This window comes from Gadus macrocephalus, chromosome 21 (genome assembly GCF_031168955.1).
Source record: "Gadus macrocephalus chromosome 21, ASM3116895v1".
In the NCBI taxonomy this organism is placed as follows: Eukaryota; Metazoa; Chordata; class Actinopteri; order Gadiformes; family Gadidae; genus Gadus; species Gadus macrocephalus.
In genome coordinates, this window is record NC_082402.1 from 2,919,238 (window position 1) to 2,944,589 (window position 25,352).

The 25,352-nt window shown below is 48.4% G+C and overlaps 2 protein-coding genes across 5 annotated transcripts in view; one reads left to right on the top strand and one right to left on the bottom strand.

Moving 5' to 3' along the window:
- syne1a (spectrin repeat containing, nuclear envelope 1a) overlaps positions 1-1,870 on the top strand; it is a 59,365-nt gene extending 57,495 nt beyond the window's left edge. For all 3 annotated transcript variants that reach the window (XM_060041832.1, XM_060041834.1, XM_060041835.1), the window contains one exon: positions 94-1,870. In XM_060041832.1, coding sequence (XP_059897815.1) covers positions 94-370 — 277 coding nt within the window. In that variant the 3' untranslated portion in view covers positions 371-1,870. The remainder of the gene's footprint in view (positions 1-93) is intronic.
- On the bottom strand, positions 1,319-23,810 carry esr1 (estrogen receptor 1). 2 transcript variants are annotated; one of them, XM_060041836.1, is made up of 9 exons: positions 22,812-23,810; positions 19,548-19,825; positions 17,240-17,356; positions 14,697-14,920; positions 12,979-13,132; positions 10,922-11,075; positions 7,885-8,018; positions 5,191-5,374; positions 1,319-3,915 (listed from the first exon to the last, which is right to left on the bottom strand). In XM_060041836.1, the coding sequence occupies exons 1-9, from the start codon at positions 23,297-23,299 to the stop codon at positions 3,621-3,623; spliced, it is 2,028 nt and encodes a 675-aa protein (XP_059897819.1). In that variant the 5' UTR covers positions 23,300-23,810; the 3' UTR covers positions 1,319-3,620. The 2 variants fall into 2 exon arrangements, with proteins under 2 accessions (XP_059897819.1, XP_059897820.1); XM_060041837.1 differs by having other exon boundaries at positions 10,922-11,060; positions 22,812-23,808.
- Between the last annotated feature and the right edge of the window lie 1,542 nt (positions 23,811-25,352).

The window sequence follows — 25,352 nt, forward strand, 5'->3', positions numbered from 1 at the left end:
CTCTCTCTCTCTCTCTCTCTCTCTCTCTCTCTCTCTCTCTCTCTCTCTTTCCTGTTGTTTGACTCGTGATCTCGTCTCCCCTCCCGCCTGCAGCCCGAGCAAATCCCTCGTCACCGCTGGCTGCGCTTCCTCCCGTTCTGACCGGACGGGCTCTGGCCTCTGGACCTCCTCATCCCCTCCGGCTGGCCCCTCCTTCCTGCTCCGCGTGCTGCGCGCGGCGCTGCCGGTTCACCTCCTCCTGCTGCTGATCATCGGCCTCGCCTGCCTCGTGCCCATGAGCCCGGAGGACTACAGCTGCCACCACGCCAACAACTTCGCCCGCTCCTTCCATCCCATGCTGAGCTACACCAACGGACCTCCGCCTATATGAGGCGCCGCCCAACCAAGGACCCTGAAGTCACCTGTACCGGGACCACACCCCCTCTATGAGGACCGCCCCCCACGACCATATATGGACCAGACATCCGCCCAGTCCATCGTGGCCTCTGTTCCGTGTGAGGACCGGACAGCCGCCCGTGTACGGGCAGAACTCTCCGCCCGTATAAGGACTGTCCCTCCGCAGCTAGCTACCAGCTTTGCCAAGGACTCCGACACTCTGACTAGTATGAATGTTCCCTGTTCTTTCCCTGCAGGACCCCCGACTCCCACTCTCCCGACCCCAACTCCACAACCCCACCTCCCCTCCACCCCCACGCTGGGAGCATATGAAATCCGATGGAGTGTCTCCACCAGTAACACAATGAGAACCAGTCCATTAGAGCGTTCTGGGGCCAGTTGACTGAGGCCCTAGCGTCTCCAGGGTGAAGGGACTCAAGCCTCCTCCATCCGAATAATAGCAGTTGTTTTTTTATTCTTTCTTCGGAAAAATGAAGTATATTATTTTTGACGTATTTTTTATTGCTACGGTTGAATCACAGAGCACTATTTATATACAACCGCGTGCTGGGAGCCAAAGTCCACCGGGCTGTTCGTACTTCAGTGCTGCTACTATTTATATTTTTCCGTTCAATTGGATTTGAAGATTTGTTTGATTTCACGAGGACACAGCACAGACTGTGGGAGATTCTACCTGTAAATCGTAGTTTAGGTAAAGTATCAAACATTCATCTCTTTGAAGAGTTTCCAAAATGAGAACTTTTCAAAATTGACATCATGGTAAAGTCTTGCGATTTTGAACACCGAGTGATCCAATGCCTTCGGAATCGGCCGACGATTTCTGATGGACGCACTTTGTATTTAAAAGAAATGGCTGCCGTTATTTTATTTTGTTCACGAGATTTACAAAACAGCCTTTCGGAGACAAACTCGTCATGGAAGGTAGCCGATAGCTGAACCCTAACGCACTGAAACGAGCGCCTGATTATGGTTCCTCACCGAAGCCGTCCAGTCTTCCCCCAAGACAGCCAAATGCTGGTGTCCCTGTTTTGATCTCCTTTTATAACCATTCTAGTATTTCAATATTTAATCACGTAGGGCAAACCTCGACACGCAGGATGAGATTCCGTTTATTTTATTTCTATCGGTGATTCAAATGCCCCGCAAAATGCGGGCAGTTATTTTTTTACCTTTTTAGTTCGAGCATGCACTTCTGCAAGTCCTTTCTGCTTTTTAAGTTCGCCAACCAATCACGGTCTGTGTACGGAGACGGAGGTGCGGAGGCGGGCGAAAAACAATGCTTGGTGCTTTGTTACCGTGAGGACGACACCTCTGACGCGATGGAGATATCTAGTCTGCGCTGTTTGAAACTGTAAAAAGAAACATAAAAAAAAAAGCCCGGACATGGAAATGGTTATTTATGTATGTACAGTTTGCTAATGCTGAAATCACGAAGAATGTTCTTTACATATAGTAAAAAAATATATAAAATACACATGTTTTCAGACTTGTTTTTGGCTGAGGAGACTATTTCGAATGAGGTAGCGAAACGAGGCCTGCAACAATTTCACTATTAGGACCTTTATTTTAATAAACAGTAAACAACACTCATGTGGGATCAACGGACACTAAAGTAGGTTTCTCTTTACACTCGTGGCCAAAGTGACTTCACTTTGGCCGCGAGTGATTGCTAGCCGCATCAAACGGCTAGCAAGGCACAGTAGTCAAAACAGCAAACTGGCACAGATATTGGGGACCAACATGAAACTCAGACAAGCAACTTCAAAAAGATGACCAATTATCATTCAATGGTGCACTCTAGTTTGCTCTCTGGCTTTATAATCTCAGGATGGGCAAACGCAGATAATTTCTTGGGTATGTCCCTGGAAAGAATGTACTTGCTTGGCAAAAAGCCCAAATATTGACGGGTACAAACTTCTTTGACAAATCGTTTTTTGGCTGCTTGTTGTGCCTTCGGCGTCCATATTATGACTTGGAACCACCACCAAGAATCTCCTTAATATTAGTTCAGAACAATGCACTCACATCTTATCATGGACAGTTGATTAGAGACATACGTCTCCTGGCCCACAGAAGAGCCTGGCGGTGTATTAAGCTTTAATTCTGTTTCTGTGTAGATATCATTATGTGTCCCTCTCCACTCAAGGTTGTGTACATTCCTGTATTCACTCAAGGAGTGCATTGTGTGTCCTCGTAGCCTTGCCAACGGCATCAAGACTATCCACATACGTCAACTTAAAGACAGGTATAATTTACAGACCCTTCAAATGTTCCCGCAAAAATCTACCCCATTTTTTTCAGCCCTGCACATAATATACAAATTTAGGCTGAACAAAAAGACAAAAAACATGTTCTGATACGCATAGAAAACAGATCTACTATAGAAAAGAAAATGCCAATTGTCTTAAATTACGCAGTGTAAAGCAATGACTTTCGTTAGCACTTCTATCAATACCCCAAGACCCCAAGACGCAAGAAGATATTCACAGAGGGAACTGATATATTCAGTACATCATAGAAATTACATTAACCTTCCCCCAAAATATGAATCAAGGCTTCGTCCCAATTCTTAAGAAGGCACTAAAGCTTTATGACATTGCAAGTTGCATTGGCACAGAGAGAAATTAAGCCTTTTTTGGTTTACAACAATCTCACCCCGCTTGGCATGCAGTTGGCACAAATGGGCGGTCAGGTCATGAAGGCAGATAGATGGAGCAAGGCACCACAAGAGAGTGAAGAGGATTTAACATTCAGCATATGGCACGACATGGGTATAAAAAACTAGCCGTTAGCTAGTTAGCCAGCTAGGCCACGAAATGTCAAGACGCAGTCTGCTACGGTCGTGAGCAGGACTCCAAAGATGTTATCCCCGCCCGATTCATACGCTCACACACAGTTTGAACGGTATCCAGCGAGCGCTGAACCCGATTTAGACAAGTCAACGAAAATGTGTTGGAATGTTGCTAAAAGAACTCCAAAAAAATGCAAAACTCACTCAAGTAAAATCACTTACATAAAACAAAACAATCATGGCTAAATGAACATTCAAATACGTCATTTTTTATTTAAATCGGATCGCCCATATCGCCGGTGCCCTATCATCCCCGTTCTCTCTATCTCCCCCCCCGCCCCCCTCCCCCACCAACCACACCCGATTCACAGCAAAAAAAAAGGGCTTTCATAACTCAGATCCACCACAAGGGGGCGCGCTGCCAGCGTGTCTCTCAGACGGACGCACACTCGTGGAGGGGCCCCCCGCTGATGAGCACCCCGGGACCGGGGGCCCGACCGTGGCCCTCTAGCCCGCCGGCCCCGCGGTGCCCGGTACCCAACTCGGAGCAGCTGGAGCTTCCGCTGGTGCAGGCTGTCTCGCAGTCGCCCGGACCCCCCCCCCGGGGGTGGGGGGCCGCCTTGACGGGACGGTGGAGACGGTGGGCGTCCAGCATCTCCAGCAGCAGGTCGTACAGTGGCACTTTGTTCTTGCACTTCATGCTGTAGAGGTGCTCCATGCCTTTGTTACTGGGGGGGGGGGGGGCGACAAGCGGAGGGTTAGGGCGGGGGACATAAGGTAGGGAGAGGACTGGCGAGCATTAGGATAGAATTACCTTTATTCATCCCCAATGGGGAAACTGGTTTGCCACCATGGTCTGTATTAAACATAGAACATACAGTACAACACAGGAATACAAGTACCAACCTAAAACAAGGACCGAGCGTGGTCGCAGTGGGAGTATGTTCCACTATCATAGTTAAATAATAGAAGGATAAATAGGGATTAAATAACAATATTAGGAAGAGCAAGATTGTATCACTCCTTGCTAGTATGCCATATTGCAACCAACCGGTCAACAGCTTCAATAAATATAAATAGAGCAGAATTATAACAATCAAATCGGTAGTCCTTATTAAAAAGCCGAGCTGCTGCAGGAACAAAAGACCTCCTAAATCTCTCTGGACTCTGGTCTGGGCGGCAGTAGCTCAGGTGGTAGAGCGAGTGTCGAGGTGTCCCTGAGAAAGGCACCTCACCCTAACTGCTCGCGACGAGCTGGCTGTCGCCTTGCATGGTTGACCCAGCCGTCGGTGTGTGAATGTGTGCGTGAACAGCGGAATGTCAGGCAATATTGTAAAGCGCTTCGGATAAAAGCGCTATATAAATGCGGTCCATTTATCATTTGGTCTGCTCGACCAACTAGATGGACCTACTAGAGTCGTATCAGAGCTTTGAACGGAAACCAGACAGACCAGTGTGTGGGCAGAGTTGTGATTCGTGTTTCCTGATTTGCTACTAAGACATTCGTCTGAAGAGAACCTTCGTCTGAACACTTTTGTCTCACAGTTTAGCTTGTCCTCCAAACTTAAGTAAAGCTTTAGTTCACCGGTTGCTGGCCGTGCGGCCACGGTAGGCTACTGACAGGATGCTATCGGCTCAGTCAGGATCAGACAGACTCTGAGTCACACATCATCCGTCAGCCACCCCACGTTTGTTGTGGCTCCGGCTGAGACCCAATCCAAGGAACGCATGGCTAAGGCTAAGAACTTGAGTTCTAAAGTCTGATATGCGTGGCCAAGAGTGTCATGTTTCTAGACTCCTACCTCATGTGTCTGATGTGTTAGTCCTCCTACCTCATGTGTCTGATGTTTGACTCCTACCTCATGTGTCTGATGTGTTAGTCCTCCTACCTCATGTGTCTGATGTTTGACTCCTACCTCATGTGTCTGATGTGTTAATCCTCCTACCTCATGTGTCTGATGTGTGAGTCCTACCCCATGTATCTGATGTATCAGTCCTCCTACCTCATGTGTCTGATGTGGGACAGCAGAAGCAGCAGCTGCGCCTGCCGCCGGGACTGCTGCTGGATGGAGCATCCTGATTGGCTGATGTGGTGTATGAGGGCGTCCGTGATGGTGTCGAGCATGCCCTGAACGGCCAGGCTGTCGTGAAGGGCCTCCATGGTGCTGGTGCAGAACGAGAAGGCCCCTAGAGAGAGAGAGAGAGAGAGAGCCCTTTTTCTTTTTACTTTATTCACCGTTTCTTTCTTCAACAATTAACCTTTTAACACAGACAACAAAGACTTTAGATTAGACAGCAATAAATAATAAATCACTAAATAAACACACTCATTAAAACGCAGTTAAAAAAAAATCACATTGAGAGTGGAAAGTTTAAAGTGACTAATTAAAGCTGATGTTATGAGAGACACACAGGCTAGCAGAGACAGCAGGCACACTGCTTTATATACCCTCTGCATCTTCAACATTGCTTAGCTCTTTTGCTAGTCTCTGTCCAATTTTTTTCAATCTATAATACTCCTTCTCAGTGAAACCTCCCTCCCCTCTGATGTTCATCTGAGATTTTACAGAAAACAACAGCATATTTAGTCTGCAAAATATTTATCATACTGGACATTCTTCATATTTTTTGTTTTTTTCAAGAACACCTGTATACTATGTACTGAGTACATCCCATCCAGCTGTGAAGCAGAAGCCAGTGGTTAGTCAGTGAGGGGCTGGCTGTCTGTTACACAGTCTTCCATCTCCTCCTCCTCCTCCTCCTCCTCCTCCTCCTCCTCCTCCTCCTCCTCCTCCTCACTAGACTGTCTGCTCCTCCCTAGCTGCTGTTTTCTTTGCTTTAGAGCCACAGGTTTCACTGGTCTGTTTCCTTTTAAGAAGGGGAGCCTTACACCTACTGTCTTCCTCCTCCATCAACCCACCCTCACTGTCACTCTGCTCTACTGCAGCAGAGCTGGGCCCAGCCTCTACACTCTCTGCTGGTTCTGTAATAATATCGTCCCCCTTCTCCTGTACAACGCACTCACTCTTTTTTTCATTGTCAACACATAATAGAAAAAAACTTTCAGGATTTTTAAGAACCTGTTTTCCAATTTCAACATTTTCATCATCATGAGTTGCCTTTTTTGGATTTTCCCAACACTGCTCTGCAGTTACAACATTTTCTTCTGTGATCTCAATGCTTGCAGCCCGCTGTTTTACAGCGTCCACATCTTTGGAGGAGCCTGCTGTCGCCTCAGCAGGCTCAGCCCGATTTTCGGGGGCTATTTCCCTTCTTTTTCCGCAGCCAAAACACTTCAGAGTTCCAGAGTTTACAAACACAGCATAGTCAAAGTCATCCACCCTTAATTGAAAAACTAAACTCAGTTCACTGTCCTTCTTGTTCAGAATCATGTGCACTTGCCGTCTGTGTGACACTACATGCCGCAGCAGGGGAGACTTGCATCCCGACGGCAGCTTCCTGATTGCAGACACTATTTTCCCGTGCCTCGATAGTTCCCGAACCAGAACCTCGTCGCCAATGAACGGAGGGATTTTAGAGATAGTAAACCTCGCTGCCGGCGTTGTTAGCGGAGACACAGACACAAACAAATCCTTCACAACGATCCCAGATTCCACCACTTTGTTTGCCTTGGCCACGCTGTCCACAAAAATAACGACCCCTCCGTTCATCCGGGCCGCAGACCTGATGCTGCTGTGCCCGACAACGTCTGCCATTGCCAGACTGCAGTCCTCCACTGAACACGGGAAGGTGGTGGAGATCTCGAAGCTCCCCGAACGCCGCCATACTCCAGGCGCACCAACCAGCAGCCGCTGGTCGATCGCGAAAAACACCCCAAAGTAACACCAAAACCCACCAAACACCTCGCAAACACCTCGAGAGAGAGAGAGAGAGAGAGAGAGAGAGAGAGAGAGAGAGAGAGAGAGAGAGAGAGAGAGAGAGAGAGAGAGAGAGAGAGAGAGAGAGAGAGAGAGAGAGAGAGAGAGAGAGAGAGAGAGAGAGAGAGAGAGAGAGAGAGAGAGAGAGAGAGAGAGAGAGAGAGAGAGAGAGAGGAAAAACCACAGAGGCTGAGATAATCTGAGACAAATGTATATAAACAGTATATTTCTTTGATGGGCTTTTTGTGTACAGTGAAGAGAGACGGACGTGTTGCAGGCGAGAGGGGATAAACTCCAGCGGAGGAAGGCTGCGTGGACCAGGTGTACTCAACCGACGGGGGAAGTTCACATCCCATCTCTTCGGTCACGTCCATTCAGAACATTAGTTGTTCTTCCAGGTGCCTCAAGACCAACCGATTCTCATATTAGTAGGTAATAGTCTCTGACACACGCACACGCACATGCACACACACAGGCCCCCGCCCCCCTCTCTGTCACGTTGTCATGGGGACGTGTATCGGAAACATTGATGATACAGACCTTTCGAGAACACTCTGTTCAGCTAATGTGTCTGTACACATCAGTGCTACACTTCTGTGGGCGTATTTGGCCAACGTGACCACTATTTACCCCAGGGAACGGGAATTATGCTGCAAAAACATGGTCCGGTAAATAAGAATGAAGTGCTGGGTTTGATTAGAGTGCTTTAAAAAGACACGCCGGAGTTGAGCAGAATGATGGCTTTGAGACAGGGTTAGGGTTAGGGTTAGGGTTTGGGCTAGGGCTAGGGCTAGGGTTAGGTGTTTGGTGTCCACTCACCAGAGTTGAGCAGGATGATGGCCTTGAGACAGACAAACTCCTCAGGGTTCAGCTGGAGCATCCGAAAGCGTGAGACGGTGGCCAGCAGCATGTCGAAGATCTCCGCCATGCCCTCTACGCAGTCCCCCTCGGTCCTGGAGAGACGGGGAGCAGAACAACTTCCTTAGGCCGTCGGGGGGTCTGCGGCCCACCACAGTGGGCCGTACTGTGAGGGGAAACTGTCTGTTGTCACTCAAGGCGGGATCCCAACCCCAATCACCCTAATTGGTGGTTCCCTTTTACATTATGGATTTCGAGGGGGCTCCGCCTTGCATTACTGCGGAGCCCCCATGGGGTCACATGACTTAAAAAATAATAAACATAGTTGAAATCCTTACTCATGGAATTGTAAAGTTTGCTAGCAGATTGGTGCACCGGTTTGTAAAGCGTGCTAACAGATTGGTCCACTGGTTTGTAAAGCGTGCTAACAGACTGGTGCACTGGTTTGTAAAGCATGCTAACAGACTGGTGCACTGGTTTTTAAAGCTTGCTAACAGACTGGTGCACTGGTTTGTAAAGCGTGCTAACAGACTGGTGCACTGGTTTGTAAAGCGTGCTAACAGACTGGTGCACTGGTTTGTAAAGCATGCTAACAGACTGGTGCACTGGTTTGTAAAGCGTACTGACCGACGATGCACTGGTTTGTAAAGCGTGCTGACAGACTGGTGCACTGGTTTGTAAAGCGTGCTGACCGACGATGCACTGGTTTGTAAAGCGTGCTGACAGACTGGTGCACTGGTTTGTAAAGCGTGCTGACCGACGATGCACTGGTTTGTAAAGCGTGCTGACAGACTGGTGCACTGGTTTGTAAAGCGTGCTAACAGACTGGTGCACTGGTTTGTAAAGCATGCTAACAGACTGGTGCACTGGTTTGTAAAGCGTGCTGACCGACGATGCACTGGTTTGTAAAGCGTGCTGACAGACTGGTGCACTGGTTTGTAAAGCGTGCTGACAGACTGGTGCACTGGTTTGCACTCCCCAGGCCCTGTCCTGTTCTTCAGCAAACAGACTTTTGTCGGAAGGCGATGGCCACTTCTTCCCAGTAAATCCAATTCATCAAGATTTAAGAGCTAAATCAATGTCACCAATTTTCCTTTCATTAAATCTTCTCTTTTTTGTTGTGGACCTTTCATGGCTTTTATGTGCGTCGTTCGTTCTTTTCGCTATCATTACATCTGCCCCTAAGTCTAGATTAATTGGATTTGCCGGGAAGGTCATTGAGGTCAGGGCAGGTGTGTTTGCAGGAGGGGGAAGAGGAGGGGGCACGTGTGTTACAAATCCACACACATTGTGTACAAATCCCAGGCCACACTCCACCAATCCGTTTTCATGCGTTAACGATCCGTTCACACGTATACCATGCATCCAGACACATGATTGCTTCAAACAAATATGAAGCGAAAGAAAGTGGGAAATCTTCAAGTCTGACGATGACTGGGGGCTCGAACCATCTGGGGGCGGGGGGGGGAGGGGGGCGGTGGAACAAGTAATGGACGGATGGCCATGTCTCCGCACAGTTTGAGCAGACAATGGTCGCGAGCTGGATAATACCCGAGATGGATCTGAAGAGGGAAGATAAAGCCTCTGAACCCAGAAAGAGGATTCCGTCACTCTTCCACCCGCTGCATTTTTGCCATCAAATCCAATTGGCTGAGGACACTCCGATGGGGACGGGATTTTCAGAGGTAATGATCCCTAATGCCCCTTTGGATCAAATGGGACCATGGAGCACATTAGAGGGTAGGGGCTCTCCGTCTGTCTGCGAGTCGGGCTCCCTATTCTTCTGCTTCTTCATCCATCTTTATCTCCCTCTCTCCTCCCTCTCCCTCTCTCCCCCTCTCTCCCTCCTGGTCTTTAAAGGGTATCCAGTGTGGCAGGGCCGTGTTGTTTACCAGAGGAAGCGGAGGGAACAAGTTGTGCCTAAAAAACAGCCCTGTTCCCCCTTGTGTCCCTATAACACTGCTCTTCTCTCTCTCTCTCTCTCTCTCTCTCTCTCTCTCTCTCTCTCTCTCTCTCGCTCTCTCTCTCTCTCTCTCTCTCTCTCTCTCTCTCTCTCTCCCTCTCTCCCTCTCTCCCTCTCTCTCTCTCTCTCTCTCTCTCATCTCCTTGGCAGTCTCCATCTCCTCCATCTTGCTGATTGTATTGAGGTTCTGATTGAATCTCGCCTAGTTGCCGGCCCAGCACAGTAATGATTGTGGTGGATTGGGTGCTGTGGTGCTGGTGGTGTTGGTGGTGCTGGTGGTGCTGGTGGTGCTGGTGGAGCTGGAGGGAGGTTTGGATCCTCTGGGCTCCGTAGGGGGAGCAGATAATGAGTCTTTCACCTTGACTATTTGAAGATGCAAAAGGACTGCCAAGGTGTGAAACGAAAAATCGACAATGCTGATTTTATATACTGTGTGTGTGTGTGTGTGTGTGTGTGTGCTTGTGTGCATGTGTGTGTGTGTGTGTGTGTGTGCATGTCACACATCATTTTCTTTCTTTGTGTTTGTGTGTGTGTGTATTTCTGCCTCTCAGAGAGTGTGTCAGAGTGTGTTCTCCATGTTGCACATGGAGAACACGGAAAGAAAGAACAAACATAAAGAAAAACAATGAAATGATCCTGCAAGAAGGACAGAGAGAGAGAGAGAGAGAGAGAGAGAGAGTTGGAAAGACAGAGAGAGAGAGACAGAGTAAGATAGTCAGGCAGACAGAGACAGAGACAGGGAGAGAGAGACACACAGAGAGAGAACGAGAGAGAGAGTATGAGAGCCAGGCAGACAGAGACAGAGAGAGAGAAGAGGGAGAGGGAGAGAGCGAGCGACAGAGAGACAGACAGACAGAGGGAGAGAGAGAGAGAGAGAGAGAGAGATAGAGAGTAGGAAAGACAGAGGGACAGAGACAGAGTAAGAGAGTCAGGCAGACAGAGACAGGGAGAGAGAGACAGAGAGAGAGAGAGACATATAGACGGAGACATAGAGACAGAGACAGAGACAGAGGGAGCATGAGCACGGGTTCCCACCTGTCCAGGATGAGGTCTTGTGCGAAGATGAGTTTCCCAGGGTAGTGGATGGACCTCCAGATGAGGCCGATCATCAGGACTTCCAGCCAGGAACTCTCCAGGAGCTGCACCTGGTCATGAAGGGACAGCTCCAGGAAGCCTGCCACACAAAGGACTGCATTACCCAGAAGCACTCACACCCAACACTGCATTACCCAGAAGCACTCATTCACAAGACTGCATTACCCATAAGCACTCAAACACGAGACTACATTATCCATAAGCACTCACACACAAGGCTACAATATGGGGCGGTGATGCAGGCAGTACTTCCACAAAATAAAGGCTATTCAAAGCTGTAATATTTACAGATTTGTTCTGTATAGATATACAGTGTTTTGTCCATCCACATTTTTGAAGTTGAAAAAATGCTTAGCCTTGCATAAACTTCTGATTCAATATTACCTTTGAAATTTCACACTACAAAGTCCAGTCACATGTCTGATCACTATCCTCACGTTTCACACCAGAGTGGCGTTCTGCGTTTGGTTTTTGTTTCCCACTCTTGTCAGGGCAGGGCTAACCCGGCCACGATGCAACGGGAACATCTGCAATCTGCCTATTTTCACAGAGTGCCAGTAATCCACAGCACTCAGCTGCCCCAATTCATATTTAAGTACCTCCCCCATGTGGCCCTGCCCACGACCCGCGCAATTAAGGCGCTGTTCCTTAAGGCTCTCAGTGACGCACACCGCTTCACTGCCACAGAATAAGGATTCGCTCAGTGAGTGCCTGGGTGTCACGCGGGCGTCTGTGTTAATGTTTTGGTGAGTATTTTCTTTGTGATGTGTGTGTGTGTGTGTGCATGTGTGTGTGTGGGGAGGGGAGTTTACCATATCCAGTTTTTACCCTGCATGCTGTGTGTGTGTGTGTGTGTGTGTGTGTGTGTGTGTGTGTGTGTGTGTGTGTGTGTGTGTGTGTGTGTGTGTGTGTGTGTGTGTGTGTGTGTGTGTGTGTGTGTGTGTGTGTGTCCGTGTATCTGTGTGTGCGCTTAGCATGCCTTATCCTGCATTTACGCTCCACGGGGTGCCAGCAGATTGGTCAAACAACCCTGTCAAATGTGATGACTATAATTACCAACAACCTTAATGATTCTGTGTGTATGCTTGAATGTGTGTGTGTGTGTGTGTGTGTGTGTGTGTGTGTGTGTGTGTGTGTGTGTGTGTGTGTGTGTGTGTGTGTGTGTGTGTGTGTGTGTGTGTGTGTGTGTGTGTGTGTGTGTGTCTACACCTGACACCTAGGCAACAGCTAGGTAATGTAAAGTCTTCACAATGATATCACACAAAAAGTGAGCACCACACACACACACACACACACACACACACACACACGCACACAGAGAATCCACAAACACAAATACACTGCAGAGCACACAATAAATTATCGTGTGGATTTATTTGCCTATATAGTGACGCAGACTAAAGTGAGCGCACTCTGGGACAATCAATGACGGTCCATTGTACAGAACACTTGACCACACAACTTTACATCAGAGTAACTGGGGGTCCAATAAGAATCTAGTTGCCAGACAACCACCAAAAGAACCTCAACACTTAGATGGATGACCTGAACATAACCTTTAAATACCCAGAAAGATGGCCATATGAGAAAGGTTTCCAGTTGGTTAGTGATTTAGAAAAATAACAGTATGTTGATGGATTCCTACCTCATTGTATAGAAAGCCTGATAGCTAGAATAAAAGCCCCCACAAAAGCCCAACTACAACATTTTAGAGTTCATACAGAGTCCACTTGAACAAAAATTGTACGAAAGTGATCTAGCAATAAACCAATGGCTAACTAGATAACAAACATCTACCTAGCACACACTCTATCTCTAATAAAATACAAAAATAGTGTTCAGAGGGCACACAACAGCACACATTTTCCTCATTCACATGACAAAACATGTCTTTCAAACATCAGGAGAAGAACAACTAATAATCCTCAAAGTTTGTGTGTTTCAGCTACAATAAACGTTCTCACATTTTTTAGGGCTTATATCGTGAAAGTCCTAACCTGGGACCTTCTTGGCCCATGCGATCATGTGGACAAGCTCCTTGTCGGCCATGCTGGTGAGCAGCGTCATCATGCTGACCTCGGTGTACGGCCGGTTCATCTTCTGCCGGGAGGACAGGATGGGAGGCTCCGCCCCCTGGAGGACCAGGAGCACCTGGACCAATGGGGAGACAGCGATGAACCATCGAGGGCCAAGCCACCCCCCCCTGCACTATCCCTTTCGCTATTGAGAAGAGGGTTCTATTTCATCCCTATTGACCGCCAGCGGCAGGAAGGAAATTCGCTTACAGGCGGCTACGTGCAAGGGCTAGCTTATATTTCTAAAGAAAGAAAAAGAGTTGTAGCCGCTGTTTGTTGGTGAGGGCAGTGTGCTGCTCGCTCCCGCTCCCAGCAGCACTCGTTTGCCTCATTGCTCTGTTATTGTTTGGTGTGTTAGCCGTTAGCTTTGCTCTGTTCTAACCGTTCATTTATTTTCCTTATAACTTACCGGTGAAGGCGGTGCTCTCGCTCCCGCTCCCAGTAACGTTTTAGTTTGGCTTCCCCTTTTTTTAGCAGCAGCGCTTACGCTTAAGCTAATTAATATCGGTTGATTTATTTTTCTGGTGAAGGAAGTGCACTCCCTTCCGCTTCCAGTTACGCTGCCTGTAGCTGCCTCCGTAATGGCCCACCTTTGTGTCGCCTGTGCGGCTCCTCGCGAGCCTGAGGAGAGTCACGACAGTTGCCCTCCTTGCCTCGGTCTCGAGCATTTGAGGGAGAGCCTCACTGACAGTGCCTGATGGAACTGCAGCCTCCTGCCTCAGGTGCTTAGAGTGGCTAGGCTGGCAGAGGTGGAGAATCCAACGACCCCTCTGCCTTAATGGGCCTCCCTCCCAACCAGCCCGGTCGTTTAGGGCGGCATTGGCATGATGGGGCTGCGGCTATGGGTGCCCCCCCCCCAAAAAAAGAAGGCAAGGGGCGGGCTGGCTTCCAAGGTGGACGTGTGTGAGCATTTAGTCACTCAGAATCCTTGTGTTCTCGCGAGAAGATTCTAGGAACAGATCCTGTGACGACACCGGAAGATATAGCCTTCCCGGTGTCACGTGAGGGTCAAAGGTGACCATGTTGGTATTAGGTACTCGAAATGCGCATGCAAGCACGGTCATCCAGGATTCATAGAACCGTAGTTACATTCATAACTTTTGATTTATCTAAAGACTCTTAAAGTGTCTTTGGACACAGACACTTGTTTACATCTTAATGCTGGCCGAGATAGTGTTTGCTGTTAGTAGCCAGAAGCACTCACACACAAGACTACATTACCCATAAGCACTCATACATCCAAGTATTCAGAATACAATACTCAGATTGAGTGATGAAACGGTATACGTTACATATTACATTTTTGGGCATGTATTCTGTATTCTGTAACTGGATACATTTTAAAAGCATCCTTCCCAACACACACAATACTGCATTACCCATAAGCACTCACACACAAGACTACATTACCCAGAAGCACTCATTCACAAGACTACATTACCCACAGTAACTCACACACAAGACCACATTACCCTTAATCACTCACACAAGACTACATTAAATCCCCGCCTCGACCGACATGGTTGGTGTTAAACAACAATGAAGCAAAGATGGAGTCCACCCAGATCTGATCTCGCCTGCCGTCGGACCATAGATATGTATCTGCAGTCTACTCCCTGAGACACCTCCTGTTCTCCTACCTGGTCCGGGGGGATCCCGATCCGAGAACCCCTCGCCACTCCTCCGACGTCCGCCCCCGTTCTCTCGCCCGCTCTGGAGCCGCCGCCGCCGCCGCAGTTCCTCCTCCCGTCCTGCGGGGGCGACGTCCTGTTCTCCAGCTGCCTGGGACCCTTGTCCCGGTCGCCGGCCACGCCACGCCGCTTGTCGCGCCTCAATACCCGGCTCCCACGGTCCTTGCGCATACCTGGGGTACGAAAGAGAACGAACCGAGTCCACGTACGTGCACGTCAACGTGTGCGCACGGACGTACGTGCGCATGTGCACGAGGCATCTTTCCTCTCCAATCCTGTTTCCTGTCTTTGCGGCCCAGTGTGTACTGGGATGCCTGTGCACATAGCCTGGTCCAGACTCTCGTACTTCATTTAATTTGCACAGAGAGTCTAGCCTCTCTCCATTGACAAACGTTATCTCACTTGAAGTCGGATGTCTGTTGGAGTTCAAAACTATTTGATCTGCCCTGTGCCACTCTGGATCTTCCATAACCAAGCGAGTTCCATAACTGGCTCGGAGTGGCTGTAACTCTGCACCACGGCTGAATTTCGGGAACGTCTTTGGATACTGTGTTATGGGCCCACTAATACCTATATTAAAGCATCCATAAAATAGCATGTCATGGCACCTTTAAGGTAAAGGAAAAACCTCGGACACGAGAAGTTAACGGAGCCGTGCAATAGGCCCTCTCGAATGCCGGGGTGAAACAACATTTGTTTCACTACGACTCCTTTCAGCTGCCCTGTGTTGGCTCGTTCGTTCGCGAACCGGTTCAAATGACCGAGTCTTTAGGACGAACGAACTGAACCGGTTCGTCTCTCTCGTTCGTTCGGTCGTCTCGTTCACCATTCGATTCACCGGAAACTCGACTGAACGAACGAACGAGTTTCCGGTAGCACTAACTCCACTGAGTCTGACTGACTCAGCTGAGAACCGTGCAATGGCGTGCATTCCATGATGCGATTCACCGTTCGCGAATCGCGAACGACTCCTCCACGTTCAGTCGAGTTTCCGGTGAATCGATTCACCGGAAACTCGACTGAACTAAGAGGAGTCGTTCACGAATCGTATGTTCGTTCAGCCTGGTTTCCGGTAGCGGTAAATCGCATCATGGAATGGACCCCATTGCACGGTTCTCAGCTGAGTCAGTCAGACTCAGTGGAGTTAGTGCTACCGGAAACTCGACTGAACGAACGAACAAACGAACGATTTGCGAACGATTTGCGAACGACTCCTCGTGGCGAACTGAATCACGCGAACTGGGTCACGGAAACGAATCATTGAATCCACCACTACTGCCCACCCCTCCTTCTCCAGCAAAAAATAATAACATAAAACGGCTAATAAAACGCTTGAGGTGGCGTTTTGAAAAGAGAAAACTTACAATATTTTAGTACATGGGATAAAGATAATTATGAGCCTTTGATTGATATCCAGTCATCTTTTGCGGAGACACATTCCTTTTCCCCACTTGTATTGGAGTGATCTACTTCTGGGCACCTTGAATCGAGGGACCCGTCCACAGCCCGCTTAAACAGCTGCAATACCAGGCTTGGCTGCTGTGCTGAGCACTGGTGGATTGCGGAAGTATGCACTGTTCCTGGGGGCTTGGTTTGACTACAACTCCAACTAGCGCACAACCTCAACGTCATTGTTCTCAGCCACTTGCTCTGTTCGCTGATTGGACCGGAGAAAGAGAAAACCCTCAAATATACCGCAAACCCAGGGAAAAGGAAAATTTAGCGGAAGTACGTAGGCGGGCGGAGCCAGGCTACTACATTCACCAAGTATGAAAACAAATAGTGTGATAATGCGCGCTAATCGAGTGTTGATACTCCCTGAAGAGGAAATCCCTCCAAGGCCGCATTAAAGTTAGTCTCAGAGCTATCTGCTGTTGGCAACATACCCTGACTTGGTGCCCAGTCTTCTAAACACGAGCTCAAGGAAGGTGTTCTATTTCGATATTCAAAAATGTGGTCAACAAGGACCATAAGGGACGGAGTAGGGGTCTCATCTTATGTTATTCTCTTACATTTACATTGCAGTTATTTGTTTATTAAAAAAAATAATCAATCATTAATTCAGAAAAAGAAAATGGTGCATGCACGGTGTGTGTGTATTTGTGTGTGTGTTTTGCATTGTAAATGTGTGAGTGTATGTATGTGGGGTGGTGTGTATCTATGTGTGCGTGTGTGGGGTGGTGTGTGTGTGTGTGTGTGTGTGTGTGTGTGTGTGTATGGGGTGGTGTGTGGTTGTGTGCGTGGGGCAGTATGCATGTCTGACTGTATGTCGGGTTGTGTGCATGTGTGTGTGTGCGTATCTAGGCGTCTGTTTGCGTGTGTGTGTGTGTGTGTGTGTGTGTGTGTGTGTGTGTGTGTGTGTGTGTGACACAGTGTACATGCGTGTGTGTCCATTTGTTTATGCGTGTGTGGCAGTTTGCCTGTGCGTGTGGGTCTGTGTGTGGGTCTATGTCTATATGTGTCTATGTGTCTATGTGTGTCTCTCTACCCACCTCCTTTCATCATGCCCACTTCATAACACTTCCGAAGGCGACAGGCCTGGCAGCTCTTTCTGCGGTTGCGGTCGATGGTGCACTGGTTGGTGGCCGGGCACATGTAGTTGTTGTGGCCTAACACGAGAGAAAGCCGTGAAACAATGTCCCTATAGCGGCGCACAGCCCCCGGGCGGAGGTTTCCCCTCGGCCCGTTTGGTAACGGCTGACAGACATAGGCACCGCCGCATCCAACCATTCACACGTTCATCCATTCATTCATCACACGTTTATCTATTCTTTCATCACCCGTTCTATCCACTCATTCATCACCCTGCTTATCCATTCATTAACCCTTTCATCTGTTTATTCATCACCCATTTATCCGTCTATTCACAGGTTCATCCGTCCATTCACCGGTTCATCCGTCCATTCACCGGTTCATCCGTCCATTCACCGGTTCATCTGTCCATTCACTCTCCTCCCCCACTCATCCGGGACACAGGGCCATAAGGGGGGGGGGGCCCTGAATGGGATGCTGTTGCAGGGTCAAACAGACTCACACGGACTCTGCCCAGACTCAAAAAGACTCACAAAGACTCACACAGACAAAAAACAGACTTCACACAGACTAACAGAGACTCACACACTCTCACACAGACTCACGGAGACTCACACAGACTCCTCACATACTCACACATACTCTCAAAAACTCCTCAGACTCCACACAGACTCACACAGACTCCTCACAGACTACACAGACTTCACACAGACTCTTCACAAACTCTACAGAGACAGGAGACATGGATGAACTAACGCGATGATGCACCCCTCCCTAGTTTTGGCTTCACTTATTATTTAGAAATTATTCAGGCAGGGACAATTTTCAATTTCAATTTGATATCTATGATTTCTCATTGTGTGCGCACGCGCACACGCACGCGCACACAAATGCACGCACAAACACACACACACACACACACACACACGTGAACCTGTGTGAATGATCATTATTTTGCGACGGAAACTCATTATTCTCTCTCCGTGTCCTTCTCCTTTGATAGCCCTGACGTGAGAGATGAAATCTCATCACGGCCTCTATTGTTGACGGAGAACGGGGCCCATTCCTGCCGGGGCATGGTGCTCCGTCTCCCGGTACAGGGAGAACCGATCTGTGAATCACCGCCCGATGCAGGGTCAGCTTGGGTTCCTCGTGGAAATGATTACAGGGGTTCGCCCAGAGACATGAGCGGTATGCCGGATCAATAGGAGAAGGGAAATAAATATGTTTGTGTGGATGAGCGGATTTCTGTGATTCCCTCGTATTTGTTGCCGTCGACGACAGAGCGATCTAGGGGGTCTATGCTTTCAAACTGAGGTGGGTTACGATTCACCATAGGGGTGCATTAATGAATATTATGTTAATTTGGATTAAGGTGGTTATTATTCTTCAAAAACAGTTAAATATTGATCTGGTTGTCATTTTCTAGTGGGATTAATGTTAGTTAAGGTAATGGTGTTCATATTAACTAAGGTAATGGTGTTCATGTTTACTAAGGAGTTCATATTAACTAAGGTAATGGTGTTCATATTAACTAAGGTAATGGTGTTCATGTTTACTAAGGAGTTCATATTAACTAAGGTAATGGTGTTCATATTAACTAGGGTAATGATGTCCATGTTAACTTAGGTAATGTTGTACCTGTCAACATATGTATTAATGTATTTAATATTCAATAGGGTGAGGGTAAACTCTTACTCTTAACTCCTACCCTAACCTTAACCCTTATGTAAAGAGTTTCAGTAGGGTGAGTCTGTAGTAGTCACTGTTGTTTACCATCTGGTACCGACCATTAGAAGGCATTTGCAGATCTGTGATTATGGGCCTCGTCTTCCTTCACTTCTTAATCAGTTGATGTGGTCAGATATGTTCAGCACATCAACATTTTTCAAATGTCCCAATGTAATAACTTAACTTTGTTTATTCCCTGCCTCTGCCTTTTTTTGTTGCCTCCTGCATTCCAAAGAACGACCATGCATCACTGTGTGTGTGTGTGTGTGTGTGTGTGTGTGTGTGTGTGTGTGTGTGTGTGTGTGTGTGTGTGTGTGTGTGTGTGTGTGTGTGTGTGTGTGTGTGTGTGTGTGTGTGTGTGTGTGAGGGTGTGCTTGTAATATATTAGCACATTCTGGGAATAGCGGACCACCCAACAAACAAAGTATGAATGCGAGTGAGTGAACCTTCTCCGTGTGTGTGTTTGTGTGTGTGTGTGTGTGTGTGTGTGTGTGTGTGTGTGTGTGTGTGTGTGTGTGTGTGTGTGTGTGTACACACCTTGGATGCTCCTCTTGAAGAAGGCCTTGCAGCCCTCACAGGACCACACGCCGTAGTGGTAGCCCGAGGCGTAGTCGCTGCACACCGCGCAGTACCGCGTCTCCTTGGCCAGCTCGAACACCGTGCCCACCGCGACCCCTGACCCCTGACCCGGCGCCAGCCGAGACGACCCGGACACGGAGGCGGCCAGGGAGCCCATGACCCCGTAGGTCTTCAGACCCTCGATGGTGTCGCAGAGGTCCTCCCTGGACAGAGAGTGCTGCGGGCCGGACCCCATGCTGGACCGGGGGGGGGGGGGGGGGGTAGGGGTTAGTCCAGAGGTTTCCCCAGGTGTACGTGGCTCTTGACCCCGTTTCTCGTGGTGAAAAGGTTTGCGACCGCAATGTAAACATTTCTGCGCCTGCGTCCACAGAAGTAGTTTTTTAACGCGAAACCAACATTTGCCGGTAATATCAACGTCCCGCCGGACGCCATCGCATCGCTGTACCGCACGCGGAGTGATGCGTAGCAGTTTGCTCTTGGCTATGAATCAGTAGGCAGCTAGTTTGCATACACAGGATGTCTTTGGGACATTTTAAACTAATTATAGAAACGGCTTGCTAAAACGGATCATCAATTATCCCTAGCTTGTGTCAGCAAACGACTGCGAACCCATATGCATTCACGGGAACCCCAGGGTTCGGGAGTGTACTTGGAATAACTAGAGGGTGGAGGAGGAGACAGGTTGGAGAGTAGCAATGATGCAAAGCGGTGCATACTATTGCCTTTAGGTGGGTGGTGGCTTACACTATCTACACCCACCCTGATGGGGACACAGGGCGGACGAAGTGTGAGCCCATAGACTTATGAAGGTTATGTCAGGTTTATATGACTATAGATTATTCCAAAGTATCCACATCATTCTAGTATTCTGTTCAAAATAAATCTGTTCCTTCCTCAAAGAAGAAATGCATTTTCACCAACACAGTGTGTCAAATTCGATTTTTTAAAACCAACACTAATTTAATATAGCATGTATGTTTTATTATTAAGCTGCACCTTGGATATATCTCTACAAATTTTACAAGGAATATACTTTATTTTCACAGCATCTTTGTTAACACAGCCCACTAGGAGAACTGGCTGCTTTTGCAGCAAGAACAAAAATGATAATCAAATTGACAGAACCAAGCTTAGTATCTGTAAAACAAATATGAACGATCGATTCTGGACCACAACGACAACGACAAGGATTTAGAATTGGCAGAGGCAAGGACAGCGTAACGAAGTCGGGAAACAAATTGTACTTGTGTACTTTGCTTGTCTTGTTCTTTTCTCAAGGTCTTAACAAAGTCCTTAATCTCTGGATTTAAAGACCAGGGTAAGACTTGATCCTTTCCATTTCGATAATGGTTATGTGGTTTTCTTTTTTTCATACGAGAGGAAGGGATAGGCAAGCATGCTTGTTATGAAGTCTACATGTGCACCATTTCATTTGGAGGACATAACAATGGTTTGTATCAACAGAATAATTCCATTCTGTCTCTTGGTTGACAGTGCATGAGATAATCATACAGAAATAATACTTGTCACAATTACAGTCATTAAAAAGCATCCACTTGCCCCCATTACCAAGGCAAGGGTGGTTGAACCTGGGATTGGTTTTCCCAGGAGGTACACAGAACATGGCATGCTGGTGATATGCAGAATACCCCATCACCCCACAGGGTTTAATAAAGTAGATCTCCCGTTGCTTATTCTAGCAAGACGAATTAGGTATATAAAATACAGAAAATACTTATGTTATCTCTTAGGGCTTGGATTATGCCTATTGTCGTGTATTCAAAACCTAAAAATAACTAAATATATAAATATATTTATGTTTTTATTGATTAATATAATATATATATTAAGTAACACGTTACAACAAGGGTAAATGAATGAACCATTAATTAACATTAGTTTATGCAGTAATAAGAATGAACAAACAGTTAACTAATGGTCAGGTAATCATTTACTAATGTTCCTGGTGGCTGAGTTTACTAAGTTGTTGATGTATTATTATAAATAGGTTAGGGTTAACGCTGAAGGATGGTGGGTTAGAGTTAAGGATAACCCTGACCCAGTCACCCACTAACCCTAAACCCCTATGCTAACGCGATACAATAATGCTTGTTACTGCATTAACTAATGTTAATTAATGGTGAATTAAAGTACCATTATTGTAAAATGTAACCATATATATAGCAATGTATCTTGTTCACAGGGGCACGTATTGCAGCCGCAGCTCCGACAAAATGGACCGATTTCAGTATCAGTAGAAGAATCAGCTGAATGAGGAACACATGCTCTTCTCAGGTACAGAGTCACACTAAGCAGCCTCTAAAACAGCCCTTCGCTCACCCTCGGTGCGTCGACCGGGTCAACCACGGCTGGTTCTAATCACGCCCTGAGAACCCCCCCCCCCCCCCCCAAGAGGGACTCCCATGCGGGGGCGGCACACGAAAACAAACAACAAACTGGAGACCAGAGACAGAGACATAGAGAGGGAGAGGGAGAGACAGAGAGGGAGAGTAAGAGAGAGGGAGAGAGAGAGAGAGACAGAGAGAGAGAGAGAGAGGGAGACAGACAGAGAGAAAGACAGAGTCAGAGAGAGAGAGAGACAGAGAGAGAGACATAGACAGAGAGAGAGAGAGAGAAAGAGAGAGAGAGAGAGAGACAGACAGAAACAGAGAGAGAGATAGACAGAGAGAGAGACAGAGACAGACAGAGAGAGAGACAGAGACAGACAGAGAGAGAGACATAGACAGAGAGAGAGAAAGAGAGAGAGAGAGAGAGAGAGAGAGAGAGAGAGAGAGAGAGAGACAGACAGAAACAGAGAGAGAGACAGACAGAGTCAGAGAGACAGACAGACAGACAGACAGACGGAGAGAGAGAGACAGAGAGGGAGACAGAGAGGGAGACAGACAGAGACAGAGAGATAGACAGAGAGAGAGACAGAGACAGACAGAGAGAGAGAAAGAGTCAGAGAGAGACAGACAGACAGAGACAGACAGACAGACAGACGGAGAGAGAGACAGAGAGGGAGACAGACAGAGACAGAGGGGGAGACAGACAGAGTCAGAGAGAGAGATAGACAGAGAGAGAGAGACAGAGTCAGACAGACAGACAGACGGAGAGGGAGACAGACAGAGACAGAGAGGGAGACAGAGAGACAGATATGGAGAAAGAGAGAGAGACAGACAGACAGAGACACAGACAGAGACAGAGCGAGGTAGGCCTCACCTGTACCCAGGTGTGGCGGGGGCCTCCAGGTAGTAGGGCTGCCCGGTGGGGTGCAGGTAGGGGCTGAGCTGGGGGCTGCCGGGCACAAACACCAGGGGGCTGGTGGACCCGCTGCCCAGGGACTGCAGGCTGGCGTCCGAGGGGGGCCCGCCATGGGGGTCCAGGGAGCCCGTGTAGTAGCCCGCCGCGGCCGGGTGGCCGTAGAGGGGGGGCGGTGCCCCCGGGGGGCCGGGCGGGCTGGGGGCCGCGTACTCGTAGGCCGCCTCCAGGAAGTCCACTGCGGCGATGCCCCCGGGCCCGCGGCTGTCCTCGGGGTACATGCCGGCGGAGAGGGGGGGCGGCGGGCGCGACAGCGGCGAGGAGCTGCGAGGCGGGGGGGAGCGGGTCTCCAGCGAGGCGGGGTCCGGGCTGGGCCGTGGGGCCGGGGCGGGTCCGGGGGGGCCGGGGGGGTGCCTGCAGTGTGCGCCCGGGCTCTGCCTGAGAAGCATCACAGCACAGCGGCGCTGGGAAGCAGCATGATGTAGTCTGTAGCGCTCGCTCCCACTTTACTCCCCACTACTCTCTCTCTCTCTGTCTCTCTCTCTCTCTGTCCCTCTCTCTCTGTCCCTCTCTCTCTCTGTCCCTCTCTCTCTGACTCTTTCTCTCTTTCTCTCTCTGTAGTTCTCTGTGCCGGCTCCCCTCCACTCCTCCCTTACTCTTTTCCTTCCTACTCAGGAGCAGCTCTGGTGACTCTGTGGCAGCTGCAGGGCTGCAGGTGAAGGGCTAATGCTGCTCAAGTCCTACCCCCTTCTCTGCTATCCTCAGAATGATTCCCTCTCTCTCTCTCTTGTTCGCTCTCTCTCTCTCTCTCTCTCTCTCTCTCTCTCTCTCTTGTTCGCTCTCTCTCTCTCTCTCTCTTGTTCGCTCTCTCTCTCTCTCTCTCTCTCTCTCTCTCTCTCTCTCTCTCTCTCTCTCTCTTGTTCGCTCTCTCTCTCTCTCTCTCTCTCTCTCTCTCTTGTTCGCTCTCTCTCTCTCTCTCTCTTGTTCGCTCTCTCTCTCTCTCTCTCTCTCTCTCTCTCTTGTTCGCTCTCTCTCTCTCTCTCTCTCTCTCTCTCTTGTTCGCTCTCTCTCTCTCTCTCTCTCTCTCTCTCTCTCTCTCTCTCTCTCTCTCTCTCTCTCTCTCTCTCTCTCTGCTAGACTCCTCCTAGTTTACACCAAACGACGTTTTGCATGCGTGTGTGAACTGAGTTTTTTCCCCTGTTTGTTTGTTTCCTTGCAGCTTTCAGCCGGTGTGCGGGAGTGAGGGAGAGGAAACCAGAGGAGGAGAAAGCATGCGCAAGAATGAAACCAAGACCAACTTCCTTATCCTCTCACACGGTCGGAAGAAAACACTTTTTTATACTCTTTATACTTTTTTATACTCTACCGATACTTTTTTACATCATGCCCCTAAAAAGCTTTTAGTGGTCTCAGCTGGCTCGCAGTCTCATGAAAGAATACTAAGCCTTCGTTTCAGTCGTCCTACAGCACACACACACACACACACACACACACACACACACACACAGGTTCACACACACACACACACACACACACACACACACACACACACACACACACACACACACACACACACACACACACACACAAACAGGCACCCACACACACATACGTTCATGTACACACACACAATAACAAGTAGATGTACACACAAAGCGGCCTAGCCTCCGATTCCTGGTCGGAAAAACTGGCAGCCAGACTATCGAACACACCTGAGACTTGCGGCTCTAATCCGATCACAGATGAAAATGAGGCCGGTGGCTTTACAAAATGATGGATCCATCGGGGAGAGAACCCTCAAACCAGAGGCTGTTAACACAGAGAATGACTCATCCCCCTACCCATCCATCGACTATGTCCCCTCTCGCGTTCACCTCCAGGTGATGGGCAACGTACCTGGTAGCTGCTGATTCCTATGTGTCTCTCTCCGTCTCTCTCTCTGGCTCTCTCTGGCTCTCGTCCTCTCTGCGACTGCCTGATGTCTCGCCTGTCCTACTGGACCATCTGAGGACAGCATTGGAGGGGGAAAAAAAAGGATCAACACATTAAAGATGCGGCTAAATCAATAGGGACTTCGTATTGAGTGCCAGGTCACCATAACACAGCAAACATTGCGAGAGGTCAAATCTCACTTTGACGGCCAATATTTCTCAATGTTGGTGCCTTTTCAGTATTTCAGAAGAATAACATTTTCATGAACTGCTAGATACCGCGAGGAAATGAAATAAGATAAATACAAAATATATATATTAAAATATATACTTTTTAAAGGACATTTGAAAGGGCTCTCCTGAATGAATACCAATAAATAGGCCCTCATTACCTCAGCTCTCATTACAGCTACACCGAGCTGCTAGACAGCACTAGCTTACCCGTGCTGCCCATAGCTTCCAGAGGTTGCCCACATGCTCCTCATTGAACAAGCTATAATTCTGTCTCTTTTAATGTGTCCACCATCCCACTGGAACATAAGGCTGTCTGATTGAATGTGTCCACTGTCCC

Excerpts from the sequence above, each read along its gene's own strand:
- esr1 (XM_060041836.1), bottom strand. The coding sequence starts at position 23,299 with ATGCTTCTCAGGCAGAGCCCGGGCGCACACTGCAGGCACCCCCCCGGC. Across the intron at positions 14,921-17,239 it reads AGTGGGCATGATGAAAGGAG|GTATGCGCAAGGACCGTGGG; the intron begins GTGGGTAGAGAG and ends TTCGTACCCCAG. Across the intron at positions 11,076-12,978 it reads ATGGGCCAAGAAGGTCCCAG|TCCTTTGTGTGGCAGGCTTC; the intron begins GTTAGGACTTTC and ends TGGGTAATGCAG.